The 15,863-nt window shown below is 48.8% G+C and overlaps 8 protein-coding genes across 8 annotated transcripts; 3 read left to right on the top strand and 5 right to left on the bottom strand.

Moving 5' to 3' along the window:
• Positions 1 to 964: 964 nt before the first annotated feature.
• N7469_008251 (uncharacterized protein) lies at positions 965 to 2,194 on the top strand (the record flags this gene model as incomplete). The annotated part of the gene is made up of 2 exons (XM_056647169.1): positions 965 to 981; positions 1,051 to 2,194. 2 exons carry the CDS (start codon positions 965 to 967, stop codon positions 2,192 to 2,194), a joined length of 1,161 nt encoding a protein of 386 aa, XP_056498720.1.
• Positions 2,195 to 2,923: 729 nt separating this feature from the next.
• On the top strand, positions 2,924 to 4,313 carry N7469_008250 (protein ERV29; the record flags this gene model as incomplete). The annotated part of the gene is made up of 5 exons (XM_056647168.1): positions 2,924 to 3,090; positions 3,272 to 3,384; positions 3,546 to 4,039; positions 4,119 to 4,183; positions 4,241 to 4,313. The coding sequence occupies 5 exons, from the start codon at positions 2,924 to 2,926 to the stop codon at positions 4,311 to 4,313; spliced, it is 912 nt and encodes a 303-aa protein (XP_056498719.1).
• A 1,792-nt stretch (positions 4,314 to 6,105) lies between these two features.
• N7469_008249 (uncharacterized protein) lies at positions 6,106 to 7,200 on the bottom strand (the record flags this gene model as incomplete). The annotated part of the gene is made up of 1 exon (XM_056647167.1): positions 6,106 to 7,200. One exon carries the CDS (start codon positions 7,198 to 7,200, stop codon positions 6,106 to 6,108), a length of 1,095 nt encoding a protein of 364 aa, XP_056498718.1.
• A 1,580-nt stretch (positions 7,201 to 8,780) lies between these two features.
• On the bottom strand, positions 8,781 to 9,150 carry N7469_008248 (U6 snRNA-associated Sm-like protein LSm8; the record flags this gene model as incomplete). Its single annotated transcript, XM_056647166.1, has 2 exons — positions 8,781 to 9,052; positions 9,126 to 9,150. The coding sequence occupies 2 exons, from the start codon at positions 9,148 to 9,150 to the stop codon at positions 8,781 to 8,783; spliced, it is 297 nt and encodes a 98-aa protein (XP_056498717.1).
• Positions 9,151 to 10,005: 855 nt separating this feature from the next.
• On the bottom strand, positions 10,006 to 11,423 carry N7469_008247 (putative proline-rich, actin-associated protein Vrp1; the record flags this gene model as incomplete). Its single annotated transcript, XM_056647165.1, has 3 exons — positions 10,006 to 11,117; positions 11,186 to 11,213; positions 11,307 to 11,423. 3 exons carry the CDS (start codon positions 11,421 to 11,423, stop codon positions 10,006 to 10,008), a joined length of 1,257 nt encoding a protein of 418 aa, XP_056498716.1.
• Positions 11,424 to 11,682: 259 nt separating this feature from the next.
• Positions 11,683 to 12,951, top strand: N7469_008246 (uncharacterized protein; the record flags this gene model as incomplete). Its single annotated transcript, XM_056647164.1, has 1 exon — positions 11,683 to 12,951. One exon carries the CDS (start codon positions 11,683 to 11,685, stop codon positions 12,949 to 12,951), a length of 1,269 nt encoding a protein of 422 aa, XP_056498715.1.
• A 262-nt stretch (positions 12,952 to 13,213) lies between these two features.
• N7469_008245 (60S ribosomal protein uL1) lies at positions 13,214 to 14,143 on the bottom strand (the record flags this gene model as incomplete). Its single annotated transcript, XM_056647163.1, has 4 exons — positions 13,214 to 13,476; positions 13,546 to 13,739; positions 13,886 to 14,063; positions 14,125 to 14,143. 4 exons carry the CDS (start codon positions 14,141 to 14,143, stop codon positions 13,214 to 13,216), a joined length of 654 nt encoding a protein of 217 aa, XP_056498714.1.
• A 296-nt stretch (positions 14,144 to 14,439) lies between these two features.
• Positions 14,440 to 15,213, bottom strand: N7469_008244 (GNAT family N-acetyltransferase; the record flags this gene model as incomplete). Its single annotated transcript, XM_056647162.1, has 1 exon — positions 14,440 to 15,213. The coding sequence occupies one exon, from the start codon at positions 15,211 to 15,213 to the stop codon at positions 14,440 to 14,442; it is 774 nt and encodes a 257-aa protein (XP_056498713.1).
• Positions 15,214 to 15,863: the final 650 nt, after the last annotated feature.

The raw sequence follows: 15,863 nt of genomic DNA, 5'->3' as shown, positions 1-15,863 counted from the left end.
ATGAGACGTGGAGGAGACGTGGCCTGTTCGCGCGACCATCTCTCCACTGGAGAAGCCATTCCATTCCAAGTTACCGTAAGGTGATTACCGTAAGTTAAGACTATTATAAGGAGTTTAACTACGGAGTTACAAGTGCACACTGTACATAGTAATTTGGTAGCAATCCCTGATAAATACTAGTGAATATACACAAAGACAGAATATAGAGTATCATAATTGGCTACACAGACCGTTGAAATCATTCTTTGTGCTACACAGACTAACTCGAAGACACTTCGTACTCTATAAATCAGAGCAGGCAGACTAGTGGATGGTGTGCCCGTACTGTAATACCTGTGTATTGTATTGTACCAGCGAAAAGGACACCTGGGAATCTCTCCTTCTTCCTCCTCTCCTGTCTCCTCTGTCGTTCCTTTTGACGAGGCCTCTGTTTTGTTTTTCTTTTCCTTCGTTTAACTTCCCTTTTCTCACTCCATGCCAACTTCTGAGATCGTCTGATCTCGCGTTGTCCTACCTCGCCTTTTCACACCCTCCTCCTCCCATCCCCGTCCGAGCGCAAATCAACCCCCCCATTGCGCACCCTCATCGGACCCGACACTCCTCAACCACGCATCATCCCATTGCTACCACCCGTGGTTGTGGTTGTGATTGCTGTGATCGCACCAACTTTTAGGTTCTCTACTTGAGCTACCAAACTTCGGATCACCTTGAGTTCGGTCAATTTTCTTTTGAGAATCGGCTGACATCGATGCGTGGGCTAGCCCTCTAAAAAACCGCAATTCTTCCTCGTTCTACCTTTTCTTTTTTTTCTCCGGTGACAAGTGTACGACGATCTCATTCTACAGCTCCGTTGTATTGTGCGCGTGACCTATTGTTCTCCTTTTGTGAACTCAATTCGCCCCCCAATTCACCAATTCCACAACTTTAACCCTTTTGCCTTCAAACGGCCACTCGTTACTAGAGTATGTCCCGAACACACTTGTGGGTCAAGAAATCTGGAGCGTTGGACGAAATAGGACGAAATGAAAGCTAACTCTTGCCTTCATATAGCTCAATGACCATGAATCCCTATCTTAGCTGGGCCATCCTGCTGGTCGTGGCCGGTGGACTCGGGTGGTACTACACCAATGGCGCCGCCCCCAAAGCCAAGGCTCCCGTACAGCAGATTCTTGAAAAAGCCCAGCCGGTATCTAAGAAGCCCAAGCGAAAGACCAAAGCTCCCGAAACTGCTTCGACCAAAAAGCCCGAGCTGAAGACTGTTGTCTCTCCCCCAACCACCGAGGATGAGCAGCCCGAGGCGGAGATCGACCCCCGCGAGATGGCCCGTCGCCAGACTGCTATCAAGAATGGCATTCCCCAGACCACCACCTCCAAGAACAAGAAGAAGAAGCAGCAAAAGAAGGCTGCTCAGCTTGACGTTGGCTCTCACGCCTCTTCCACAACCGGTGCCGAGGCCGATGATGATCTTTCTCCGGCCGTCTCTCCCCAGGTTAACGCTACTGTTCCCTCCGCTGGCGATATCGATGACATGCTTGAGACCCCGACCTCTGCTGCCAACGCCAAGGTGCTTCGTGTGACTGGTGACCTTCCCGCCCAGCCCGAGAAGAAGAACAAGAAGGAGCCTGTGTCTGAGAAGGGCAAGAAGGCGCGTAACCACCAGCGCAAGAATGAAGAGCGCAAGGAACAGGCACGCCTCGATGAGCTCGAACGCCAGAAGAAGCTGGAGCAGCACCGCCGGAACATCCCTGAGCGTGAAGCCGCTTGGGCTCAGTCCCACGCCAACAACGCCTGGGAGAAGAAGAAGGCGACTAACGGTATCTCCCAGCCCGCTGCTGCCGCTCCCGCTCCTGTTCCCGCTGCCAATGTGCAGCTTCTGGACACCTTTGAGCCTGCTACTACCAGCGAGTGGGAGCAGGGTCTTCCCACTGAGGAGGTTCAAGAGCAGATGGCCAAGGCGGCCGATGCCGACCAAGCATGGACCCAGGTTAAGACCAAGAAGGGCGGCAACAAGAAGGAGAACAAAAAGGCCAACAAGACTGACGAGAGTGTCAGCGAGACCAGTGCCTCCGAGACCAAGCCTGCCCCCGTCACCTCCGCTCCAGCTCCCGTTAAGCCTCGCGTTACCATCACTCCGACTTATCTGCCGGACCTTCGCGAGAAGGGCCACCCTCTGGACTCGGACTGGGCCGCATGATTCAATCTCTGAGAGATTTTCTATTTTCATCTCATTGATGCCTCCCTTCTATGCCAAACCTCCATATTTTCATCCGTGACCTGTATTTATTATCTCCCCCTTGATTTGGCTTTGGCGTTTCGGGCGTGTCCCCATAATACCAGAATCCGTCCCTCTGTTCCACAGGGAGAAAAGACAACGCGCGCACAATGCGGACTTGATCCCCCATGGAGGGAATTGAGGATCGCGAGAAACAAATCCATTTGGGCCCGTGTTTGTAGCTCAAACATGTACTTTTTTTTATATGTTTTCTTTTCTTTTTTTTTTATGTGTCTCTTTCGAATCCCAATGGAAAGCATTGAGCAAGACAGCATCACTGTTTCTGTAGTCTAAATGCACAATAACAGCTACCACTACCACTACCATTGTTATTACTATGTAAAACACCACAATCTCCCCACTTAGGCCTCCCAAAATCAAGCCTTTCATTTTCTATAATAATAATACTAATAAAAAATCAAATACTTCTTGTGTTGGTCCGTTCCAGGGTGAACACGATTGTCGTCACTTGACCCAAAGTAGACTAGCGTCGAGTTCCGGGCAGCGTGGCCTGAAGAAGACCGCTTTGTATGGCTGGCTCCACTCACTATTTACTCCCTCCATCTCTCTCTCTCTCTCACTTCGTCTCTACTCTTCAACCTCGAATTCCTTCATTCTTACTTTCCTTCTTCTATTTCACTCTCGTCCGTAATGGCCCAAATCCGTGGCACAGCGGGCTATAACCTCGGCCACCAGAACCCCTTCGGTGGTCCTGGCAGCGCAGATGCTGCTAGCGATCCTAGCCCGCTCGATGCGATTCGCGAGCAAACCAGCAAGATCGAAGATTGGCTAGATACCATGGCCGACCCTGTGAAGCCGTACGTCCTACTCCAATCTATTGGAAATCGACTTGTGATTCCGCTGGGTAGCTTCTAGCTATATGTCCACGAAACAAGTTTCCTCTGGCCTCCGCGTCCCCAAGGGCCCCCAAATCATACCCAAAACAAGGGATCTTCAAGGCATGCACTGACACGGTGTTCACTTTTGGCACTCCTACAGACACCTTCCTGCGATCGGTCGTTTTCTCATCGTCGTGACTTTCCTTGAGGACTCTCTGCGCATGCTTACACAATGGAGCGATCAGCTTGTCTACCTACATGACTTCCGCGGCAGTAAGAATAGCCTCAAACACAGCTTCCCCTCTCCGCACCCACCAACCGAGGAAGGGCAACAACCTTCAACAGCACAAGTCCACCTCAAATCAGCATTCACATGTGTCAATCCAACCACTCACAATGTGATCTACTCTGACTAAATCTACCTTTTTTTTTAGTTCCGTGGGGTATCACACACCTCTTCCTGATCGTCAATATGATCGCCATGTGCGTCTGTTCCGTTCTGGTGATCGCCCGCAAGCGCACCGAGTACGCTGTCGCCGGTTTATTGGCCGTGGTCATCTCGCAAGGCCTGGGATATGGTCTTATCTTCGATTTGAACTTCTTCCTTCGTAACTTGAGTGTCGTCGGTGGTCTGCTCATGGTACTGTCCGACTCGTGGGTTCGCAAGAAGTTTGTCCCCGCCGGTCTGCCCCAGCTTGACGAGAAGGACCGCAAGATGTACGTGCAGTTCGCCGGTCGTGTTCTGCTCATCTTCCTCTTCGTTGGATTCGTCTTCGCTGGCGCATGGAGCTTCTGGCGTGTCGTCGTCAGTGGATTTGGTCTCATCGCTTGTGTCATGGTCGTTGTTGGCTTCAAGGCTAAATGGAGTGCTATCATCTTGGTTGTCCTGCTGAGTGTGTTCAATGTATTAGTGAACAACTTCTGGACTGTATGTTCTGCGCAATTTTGCTTTCGAGCAATACCTTGATGAGTGTTTTATTGGTTCAATTGACTGACGTCTCTGTTAGCTTCACCCCCACCACCCGCACAAGGACTTTGCCAAGTACGACTTCTTCCAGATTCTGTCTATTGTGTACGTTCATTCTTTCACTTCCGCTTCTACCTTCCTGCATTCACTAACGATAGCTAGTGGTGGTCTACTTCTCCTTGTCAACATGGGTCCTGGTCAATTGAGCATGGACGAGAAGAAGAAGGTCTACTAGAGGAAAATCAGGCAAGACGGCCTGCTCTTCTATATACCCAATGGCTTCAGCAACCAATCAGCAAGCATGGCGATAGGAAAAGACGGATTTTCGGAGGGACACTACTGGGTCGAATCCCCACTCCAGGCCCTACCCTCCTTTCTCTCTTGTCTTCTTTCTCTATCACATTCCCGAATTCCTACGAGAATGAATCTAGAAAGTCCCTTGTCCCTTGCAAATTCAATCGACTGGTTTCAAATTGTCGAGACTAGCCAACCTCACACGCATACCCGTCTTGGTTTTCCTTTCAACTGTTCTTATTCCTCTCGCACCAACTCTAAATTCCCTTTCCTTTCCTTTCCTCGTCTTTTCTCCCAATCTTCTACATGCCTTGAAGGATATCGGAATTCCTGTTTCCCGGCCTCTCTGATTCTCTTTTTTTATTTTTTCAAACGTTTTCAACTTTTTTTTTCCCCTTCTCAGACAAAAGATATGTATGTGCATGCAATGATTTCAAGGGCTTTTTATCTTATACTATCACGAATGGCAAATGCATTGGAGTCATGAGACACCTCATTTTTTTTTTTTTGTTCCGGCATCTATAAAACTTCGAGCATCTCGACCGAATTTCAGACTCCCGAGTCGGTGAGATTCGTCAAGTCTTGGTCTGAAATTGTCTAGTAACCTTACTAGTGGTGTACTTGGAAAGTAGTCCACTAGGCCTAAACAGCTGTTCAGATTGCCTCTATTCCAATAGAGGCAAGTTGAAACATAGGTGAGTTTCTATCTGTTTCTACCTGGAGACTATGTCACTGAAAACTGGCGGGTTGTCTACTAGCACTACTACTACATAGCGTATGCACCTGCCAGTGTCCGACACTGGCGACACTGGGACATTGGTGCAGCGCTCGAATTCTGATGTCCCAGTGTACCTACACTGTATACCAATGTATTTCTTGAGGTACTACTACTAGTTACTAACTAATAGTTAGTAGTACCTACTTCAATGAAGCAAATCTGGAGATTTCAAGGAACTAGACTTCTTTTAGAGGATATCCATATCACATGTGACATAGATATATTTATAGAACCCAACAAAACCTCACCTCATAGTTATTTACTAAGTATTAGGTGAGTAACTAAAGTGTAGTATATTTACACGGCATTTAATTCAGAATTTAATACACTACTAGTATATAGTCAAGAGACATACTGAATGAAAAGAATTAGATGCAAAGAACCATCATGCTATGTATGCGCTATGTATGTAAACTTGAACGGCGGATTATTATGTTACAAGAAAAGGAAAAAAAGGGTTATAAGGATAGTCAAAGGTGGTGAGAAGGGCGAAATAAAACAAACACGAGAACAAAGAATTCGGAGGATCTTGCTTGGTGATCCGGCCAGTGCTTTAAAGGAGAGAAAAGTTAAGGAAGGTATTGTAGGGTAGTGGCAAGGAATGATGTGGGTATGTCTCTGGAGTATGGCTTCGCAGTGAAGCCGAAAGGTAGATGGTTTTGCTGGTAAATCAATCGCTGTTGAGGGGGGGCTCATTTTTGGACCAGCCATACTCTGCATTCCCTGTAGGTTGATGTTGAAAGGTGGTAAAATGTCGCGGGTGATCGATGAAAGGCGACTGTGACGAAGAAACGGTGAAGAACGCTGGCTGCGCTTTTTTGCTCCAAACGCCTGAGTTCGAAAATAAAGTGGGTGCGAAAAAAGATTGTTTGAAAAGAGGTGAAATCGGGCAGGATGAGGTTGTAGAAGTGATGTTTTCGGTGGTCAAGGTCAAGGGTTGGTAAAATCAAGGCCGTTAAATGTCCATGCTCCAGCGCCACGGGCGAATGCGTTCCAGTTCACCAAATCCAACTTCATCGCGAGCGTCGTCGTTGATTTCTAATTGCAAGCACTGAAACTTTGGTTTCTCCCCGCGTTGCAGGGTGGAGAGCGTCTTGGAAATCTGCGGGCGAGCATACACTTTTTCACTGCCTTCTGTAGATTTAGAGCCTGGTCGAGTGGCAGGGGTGTCTGGATATCTCCATGAGGCGCTGAGGGACTGGTCGTCGGAATTGGCTAGAGAGGACATGGAATCCGCTCGAGAAAAGGGGGGCTCATCTAATTCCTCGCTGCTTTTCGAATGACCCCGGACGCGAGATGCAGATGGCCGGCGCGGTAATTGCTGCTCGACACTCTCATCTAGAGTTCCATCGGCAGTTCTCGACATATGTGAGTCGATGGTCAAGCCGTTCCGAGAAACCCGAGAGGTACGGTCACGGGCAAAGCCACCAACACTGTCGCGAGGGGAGGCTGAGAATCGTTCCTTTCCGGCCATTACTTTCGCACTGGGTGGTGGTTGGAGCATCCATCTAGTATCAGCACGGCTGATTGGCCCACTTACAATGGGAGGATGAAGGTCATTGATAGGGGGAGCACGGGGCATATAGTATTTGGAGGGTTCTTCTTCAATAGCACGCCCACGTCCTGAGAAGCCAATGGACGACCCGCGTACTTCCTGGCCCCAGTCCTGTCCCCAGAGAGGTTCATCTTCCCGTTGATATCGCTTCCATCGCTCAGCAATCGGGTGCATCAAACCCCCACTTTTGTCCTTTTTCAATTGCGAGCTCTGATCCGTATTCCAGCTATCGGTTCGAGGAATATTACGATGTCGTCGAGCTGGAGGTCCGGGACCTAAAGTGATTTCTTCCTCCCACCCTTGATTGGTACTGAACGGAGTCGGTTGCGGGAAAGGACGGGGTTGGTCGGTCACGATCTCAAGGTCGCCTTTTTCCTTTAGACGTTGGGTTCGTATGGCATCCTTCTTGCGCTTTCGACGATCAATACTTTGGGCGCAGGGGGTACAGGTGGCATAGTAGAAGACTGCCGACTGCGCACCCCGATAGAGCCACATGGCCGACGTGGGGGATTGGCCTGGTTATTTCTTTTTTTTCTTTTTCTTTTCGTCTTTATTTCTTTTGACTCGGAATTTCTCCTAGAATTTTTTTGAGAAATCCTACCGCACGCTCACGAGGGGCTGTAAGCGCGGGAGGACAAGAGAGTCTGACCCGATATTGGTTGAATGTTCCGTGATGGTAGAATCCACATGAAGGGCTGGTGTGGAGGCGGGCGCGGATCAGGGGTAAAAAGAGACAGCGGAGATAGAAGAGCGGAGGATAGAGAAAGCCCAACGACCAGCGAAGGGGGAGTTGGATGAGAAGAAGTGTAGGAAAAGGAGAAAAAGAGAGGAAGAGAGAGGATGAAACACGGTGAAAGTTGAAACGGGGAGGGAAAAAAGGTTGGTCAGGAGGTTTTGAGGGGGGGGGGAATGGGGCGGCAGAGAGAAAGTCTCCCTTTCTGTTTCTGCCTTGGGGCTTATTTTACATTCTACATTCTCTGTACTTTGGATGCATTTTATTATTCAAAATATAATTAATTCACTTTATACGTATGCAGAAATGCTGGACCTCTCACATTCTCATTGTTTCCTGCATACTTCAACGCTGACCGTCTACAGAGTACTCCATACTAGTACTATATAATTCATTAATTTATCCCAAATTACTAGAGTTCCCGCGCCAAGAAATGACAGCACGCTATTGTACGATGCGATCGGGCAACCAGGCAGTACAAGTCTAGGTAGAGGAAGTCCGGATCTCAATCCCTAGATCCTTGTTTAAGTAGGACAATAGGGAAATTCTCAGCCCTGTCAAACCGTGTCTAGTCTTGTAGTGGTGATTGTATTTGATTTCATTTTCATCGTGGCTGTGAACCTGCGGGAACAACAACATCCACCCCAGCCAGGGCAAGGTTTGCCGTGCCGAGTCAAAAGAGTTGATAATGCAAGATAGTATCGGTGTACATAGTAGTTCGTATTATGATGCAAAGAGAAAAGAGAATCCTTGCCCCGCTCCGAGCCAAAAACATATTGTAATGTAAAATGATCAATGATTCTTTCCATCTCCCCAACCCCCTTGCCCCGCGGTCCATCTGGGCGTGTGTCTCTTTAAGTATGCGACGGCGATCCCCGTGCGGCCAACCGCGACATGGCCGAGCTTTACACAACACAACACAACAGACAATCCCCGCATGTGAGGTCGACATCTCTCGCGCATGATTGCATCATTGAAAAAGGCAAGGGAGCATTGTCCTGCATATCATTTGCCCAATGGGAGGAGATCATCGAACAGTCGATTAATTGCCAATGCTTGACCGGGCTGGGACGGACTGGGTAATGCCTTCGGGCGAGCACGAGTCCAGTCTGATCATAGGCCACATTCACAACTTGCGTTCCGTACTGTCCAAATGGATTCGGTGCGAAATGTCGTCGTCCTTTCAACCTCCCATATGCAAAATCAAAAGACAAAAGAAAGATAAAGAAAAGGACAAGGATCGAAGTAGTAATCCCCCAGAACACCAACGCCGAGAACTCTCCATAAAAAGTGATTTTTAAAGAAAAGGAAAAGAAAAGGTGCTGCCTATACAGAACCTGGCTCATGCATTTTTCGTGTCGCGGATAACCTCACCCTTCACCTTAGTCCAGTCAATATCTCCGTCAATCTTCTCGTCTACTTCGCCGCAGACAACCACATTATCACCTCGAATCAAGTAGAGTCCATGCTCGACCTGCGAAGATGGCTCATCGTCTTCTGGAGTTCGAATAATGCGCTCCACTGTCTCGGTCAGGACGAGGTTGGTCAATTGGTCCGTTGAAAGAAGTGTTCCGAGAAGTGTGCGGCCATCCACAGTAAGGATGAGAACTTTTTCTGTAGTAGTGAAAAGGGTATTAGCAATTTATTCAAGCAAGTCTTCTGGATAAGCTTAGAGCTCGAAACTCACTGTTGATGTATGGTTGTAGAGACATGCTGGGCGACAATTCCCACTGGAGTATTGATAAATTGCGCTGATATTTCCCCACTACGTCTTAGACCCTTAAGATATAAATCGATGTAACGACTGGGCCGGTCAATTTGTTGCGGATCAAAGTTCCTTTCACAATTTCCCGCGCGACGTTGTTATTGCCTTGACCCTGGAGACCTAGACTGCCGGGTACCGATTGGAGGTTGGTGATACGGATAGGAACTCGAATATCTCTCCTTATTCTATGCGGGAGATTTGTCGGAGCTGACAGGTCGAGATCAGCACTTCGTCGGCAAGCAACACGGATGAGAGCTCAATCAAAGCTCTTAGGTCACTTGAGATATTCGACGGGCGTCTGGCGAATGGACAATTGAAGACTATAGTTGTCAATAATATCGGTAATAAAAGCCACACAGCTGCAGCTGAAATGACGTTCAAGATTCAATTGCTGATGTTCGCGTGGGATAATCTTCGGTCTTGAAGTCTGCGCGGGTTTGCATCGATTGATGTTGATCACGTGCGTAGAGCTAGGATAAGCTCGAGAACAACGACATTTCACAATACAGTACATAGTTATATGTATCATTTCAAAATTCACGAGTATTTCAAGCCAATTTTCATTTACACATGTGACGAATCTATTGAAACTTCATTTTCAACAATGTCAACTACCTAGTTGGGCACGAGATAATATAGTAGAGTAGACCCCGAGTGTTGTTCAATCTATGGGGAGGCTTATTTGAAGGTGTCCTTCATTCCTAGTCCAAAGGCAACTAACAATAGACGGATGGAAAATGTATAGTTTATGTAGATTCGCTATTTGTGCACAATATCGCCTGCAATTTCCTGTGCACTCGCATCAGCCACTCAACGCACTCAGATCTAAAGGTACACTGCTGCCTCTTCCAGCGCGGTATCTGCGCTCGCCGCCGGTAAAAGGCCGGGGTTTGGAGAGCAATCCATCGCTTTGGAATTTAAATCGAGGATCTTCTATTCGAACCGAGCCGTGTGTCGAAGGAGCTCGCGAATTATAAGCTTGGGATGATCCACCGTTCGTTAAGGTATAAGCACTGGGATCTAGAGCAGCATGTGGCTCTTGAGAAGGAGGACGCGAGGGAACAGGTGATGGTCGCGACGGCGGTTCAATTGAGGGCGCAGCCGGAGGCGAGGTAGGCGGAGGCGGAGGTGGAGCTGCTGGAGCGGCTGATGGAGGAGGTGGTGGAGGGGAGGAAGGACTGGAAGTACCAAGAGCGGTGCGAGCGGCTTGAGCGGCAATTGATGGTGGACCACCAGAAGGTGGAGGAGGAGTTGGTCGTCCAGGGGCCACTGGCGGAGGGGGAGGAGCCCGGCCAGCAGGAGCAGATGGAGGAGGGGGAGGCGCTGGACTGGATGATGCGGGAGGAGGTGGTGGAGGACCAGAGGGCCTCCGAGATGCTGGTGGTGGCGGGGCTGGCGGAGCCCTGAGGCCTCCAGGAGGTACTGGAGGGGCTCGTGGAGGAGGAGCTTCTGGAGCAGTCTTTGTAGATGCTGCTGTGACAGTAGATGATGGTCTGGATGCAGGTCGTGGTGGAGGTTTCTTCAAACCGGCGACTAGCGGATTCACCGGGGGATCTACTGAAGGTGGTGGAGGTGGAGGACGTCCCCCAGGAAGCTTCGGGGCTGCTGGAGGTCGAGGAGGTGCAGCAACAGGTGGTCGCGTGCTTTCCGAGTCAGATTTGTATGAAGAATCATCTCGATTGGCCCCAGTATCAACACCTCCACGGCTGCGTAGTTTTGGCATTCCTCCAGCAAAAAGGCCCCCGAGTTGGGCTGCTGGTGATGCTGACGGCCCATCCGATCCCGATACTCCTTCACTGTTGCTTCGTAATCTATTGGCGGCAGCTGGTGACGGTACGGGAGGCGCAAGGCCAGCCGGAGGCTTCATGGCTCCAGGGACTGGTGGTGCAGCACCAACAGGGGGGTCCCCCAGAACTCCCCCCCAGACTTTGTAAGTTGAGGTGCTGATCGATCATTGGTAACCGCCTTCTTCAATTTTGTACCTTTGTGAATATCAGATAAGAGTGCGCCCTGTAAAGAGAATTAGTTCGTTGCTTGTACTTGGAGGAACCGAGCTTTATATATATCCAAAAAGATCGTGACTAAACAACAAAGATGACTTACCCTATCTTTGACCTCTCCTTTGCTTGGGCGATTAGGTAGGTTTCCTGGGGGAGGAGGGGGAGGGCCACCAAAACCCCCAGGCGGCGGCGGCGGAGGGGGAGGAGGGGGAGGAGGCATTTCGACGAGATTGCTGGAAGCGACCAAGAAGAAGACGAGGAGTATCTACTGCTTCATGAATGGAAGAATGGGGTATCAAGAGGTAGAACTCCTTGACCAGAAGGAGGTGCAAGGCAGAAAGAAACTAAGACGTCAGAGGTTGATGGGGGCTGTGGACTTGTCCTCGCCGGGGCCAAAGTCTCCGCCTTTCTGGAACTTCCCTTCCGCTCTTCCAGAAAAAAAAACGTCGCCTGAAATCATCTTCTCCACGCCATTCGTCATGAAGCGAGTAGCCTTGGGAGCCTCAAGAACCTCCAGGCCGCGAGGTCCGGTCTGTCATTTCTGTCAATTCTCCAATATAGCCCAGCGCCGCGCCCTTCATCCTGCACGACTCCCAATCGCATCCGAAAGTCGCGCTGCTAGCAATGGCCTTGCGCTACAGTCATTAAAGCACAGTATTCGATCAAATGCCACTTCTCCATCCCTTTTAAGTCGTCGCTACGCCTCTACATCCTCCGCTGAAGAATTGGCCATCCAGGAGGTAGAACAGAAAGCATCGGCTATACTTAAGGCAGACGCTGTCCCCGCCAACGAAACGGTAAACCAGTTACTGGCTGAATGTGAGAGGATCGCGCAATCTCTTGTTCTCAGCGAACAGGAGCCATTCGACGGCACTTTGCCTAAGAGTGGCAACAATGCCATTTCATCTTTATTGGACATGGAAGAGAAGAAAGGAACGTCTGCGCAAGCAGCCAACGCAGCAAAGGGCTTCTCAATCCCCGATCCTCGACTTGCCGACGCAATCTCGCGCATTGCTACCGATATTGTAAAAGATGAAAAAGTCTTCATTAATGAGGAGGCGTTGGAAATTTACACGAAGACCCAAACTATCCTGCGACGGGCAGAACATTTCCCAGAGGTCTTCCATCTATATGCCAACAAACCAGTTCCCGAGGAGAACAGCGCACCGCCAAAATACCACAAGGCAAGCCCCAAGCACGTTAACAGCGCTATTCCAGCTGAGCTCGCGAATATGGCATTGGACGTCGCTATTTCGCAGAAGAACCTTTCTCTTGTCTTGGCCATCATTGATAGTACATTCTGTGCCCCGGCCTTTCACCGCGCTAAGGTCGTTAGAAAGGCCGGTATTCCTTTGGGTGGCTTGGCGGTGGCTCCTATGGCATGCTATGCCCTTGCTTCATGGGCATCTACATTTCAGAATACGATGGATCCCAGCACTGCAACGGGAATTGCTTTTGCTGCATCCTTAGCATATGTTGGAGGTACTTCCTCTATTGGAATCCTTGCAATCACCACAGCCAACGATCAAATGGAGCGAGTTACATGGCTGCCTGGGATTCCTCTGCGCCACCGCTGGCTGCGGGAAGAGGAACGTGCTGCTATGGATAAGGTTGCTGTCGCATGGGGCTTTAAGGATCCTTACATGCGTGGAGAAGAAGTTGGAGAGGAATGGGAGAGTCTTCGTGAATTTATCGGCATGCGTGGGATGATTCTGGACAAGACGGAGTTAATGGAGGGCATGGAGTAGAAAGTGAATTGTAATTTATGTATTATATCCGCAAGCTGGCCAAGGTCTTTTGCCTACCAGATAGATGAACACAGATACACCTTGGAGACGAAGAGGTGATTACTAAATATGAAAAAAAAATACTACGAATATAGATTGATTGCACATGTAGGAATATATTTGAGACCAAATCGTGAGTTCATATTTTTGTGGTCACTAAACTATGACACCCATTTTTTTTCAACTCCATAGATTACACCGGCGCAATAAAGCGACAGAGAATCTAGTAGAGACGCTTGGGGGGAGACATGGAAGCCTTGATGACAAGGCTGCCAACGTTCTGCCAGCCCTTCTTAAGCAGGGAGACGAGGTAGTTGATGGCGAGCATCAGGTTGGCAACAAGCTCATCCTCAGCCAGGTTGACGTGGCCAACGGCGACACCGAGGCACAGAACCTTCTTAAGCTGGAACTTGATGGTGGACTTGACATCGTCGACCTTCTTCTGGAGGTCCTCAGCGTGGGAGACGGGGGTGGGGAACTTGCCAGCTGTAGGAAAGAGTTAGCATATGTTCTTCGAGCTCAAAAATGCGGACCAATATCGTGTCAGAAACTTACCCTTGGACAGACCGGGACCCAGGAGACGGGGAATCTGCTTGATCAGAGCCTCGGAAGCAAGGAAGGCATCGTACTTGCGAGCAAGCTTCTTGATGAGCTTCTTGTTCTTGTTCAGCTTCTTCAGGTCGTCAACGGACATGGCATCGATACCGTGGTGCTTAGCACGGTCGAGATCGTGCTGGTCACCAAGAATACTGTCGGTCACAATGTTAGCGAATACAGTCCATAGATATTGGCGACTTCCTCCATTATCCTCGTCGACCACTGTGAGCGTCGATTCACAACCAGATCCAACGGTAGTTCAACAAGAATAGATGGCGGGTAGCGAGGAATAACGCACCAGATGCTCATGCCGGGGCGGGGCAGGTTGGGCAGCTTGATGGTGCCAGAGAAACGCTTGTCACGCTGGGGGTCATAGTTCTTCAGACCGATCTGAAGCTCAACGGTCTCGAGGAAGTTACGCTTCTTCTCGTTGAGAGAGTACTCCAGCAGCTGCTGGACATTCTGGCGCACTCCGGCTAGAAGGGAGTTAGTGAATGTTCTAATAACAACAAATAATAGACGTGAGGCAAAGCATACCGACTGTAATCTTCGACATGATGGCGACAGTCTTCCAAAAGAAATTTTCTTATGGTGTGGCTCTGCGTCGAACGTCTTGAAGAGAAGAAAATGTAGCCGCGAATTTCTCCGCTTGTGGGTGTGGTGAGCCGCTAATCCTAGTTGGGACTAGCGGTGCCCTAGAACGAGCCAGATGACTCATCATTCTAATCACGTGGCTTGATATCTACAACCTGAGAAAATGGGCGGCGACCGAGATTTATCTCACGGTGTATCCAGTACAAGTATAGGTGGTCTTTCTATAGATAAACGAGTCGTGTAATAAAAATCATATTATCAATAGAAAGACCCTGACTCAAGCTGAATCTCCTTCTCCAGCCCCACCACTTCTTCTTCACCTCCACGCTGACTAGTTAGCACTATGGCCTCATCAGTCACATGAAAACCCAATCTTTCGTACAGGCTTTGTGCCTGAGCATTGGTTGGGGCAACTTGAATAGCAATACTCGCTTTATTCGCCTGTCTTCTCTGAGCTTCCTCACGAACATACTTCATGGACGCTTCTATCAGTCGACCTGCCAACCCCCTCCGTCGAGCCTGGGGCAAAACAAATAACCCCACAATCATAAATGCAGCGTGAGCTCCATAAAAGTCTGCGTTGGCTGCATCCATACGAATATCATAGCACTTGTTTTTGATAAAAGCAGTATGTAACGTTGGCTTTTGAGACAGGGTTGTTGATGTGTTGTCATTCTGTTCCGAAAAGAGAACAGGACCAAGGACTGTAATAATGCCCAACCATTGTTTCTGTAGAAGTAGTCGGATAGCAGATTTATTATCCTCACTACCCTCTATTTGTGTCGTTTTTTGAGCATTGGAGTCGACGGCAACAAATGTTCTGCCTATTGGGTTGACAACTCGCGATCGCCATGTCTCGTGGTCGAACTGAGATTCCCGCTCAAAGGTAGAAGAAAATGACGCAGGGTCAACTGACAAGCCTTCCAATCGCAGAGCCTTGTACAGGTGGACTATTTCGTCTAGATCTGTTGGAGATTGTATAGATCTAGGGATTGGAACGATCAGTCCCGATGGAGGATGCGGGGAAACCATTTGATCCCTGTAATGGTGAGAACTATGGCTGTTTGACATGTAAAAACAACATTTGACTGAGATCTTCGGAAGATTCGCAAAGTTCAGCTGGAGTTTAAAAGGGAAGAAAAGGAAAATTTTGGTCGTGACTCACAAACGGCCACTTCCAAGTGGTCGTTTCAATGACATAGCCACAGGGCTGACTGTCCCCTAGTCAACTATTCCGTTCTCGTATATACCCTTGTATTTCACGAGGTCGTCTCCTGCAACTGATCAATATATGCCCTTTTGTACTATTTATAGAAGGGTTATAAAATATCTCACGAAATTTAAACAATGCACTACATGCATCAAGAATGCTGCAATTAGGCTTCTAATTTGTGACCTGCTCTCCGAGATCTAGATCCCTCTTTCAGGCAATTAATAGATAAATCAAACCCCAAAAGAGCAAAATCGGAGATTTGGAAGACACCTAGTAAATTCTCGCGTCACAAGTCAACACCTCAATTACATCATGCTACTTCGAGTACAGTTACTAGCATGGAGATTGAATGGTGTGATACTGATCACCAAGCTTCAAGTACGCAGCAGCACTCTACTAAGACCTATGTGTACCCGTCTTTCCGCACATCGGAGAACTCAATGGGATACGATACGGAGTTTACGATAAT

The sequence above is a fragment of the Penicillium citrinum genome, assembly GCF_028827155.1.
Source record: "Penicillium citrinum strain IBT 23319 chromosome Unknown utg000007l:1.0-2040159.0:1.0-2041076.0, whole genome shotgun sequence".
Taxonomy (NCBI): Eukaryota; Fungi; Ascomycota; class Eurotiomycetes; order Eurotiales; family Aspergillaceae; genus Penicillium; species Penicillium citrinum.
This window is presented reverse-complemented; position numbering and strand designations above follow the sequence as displayed.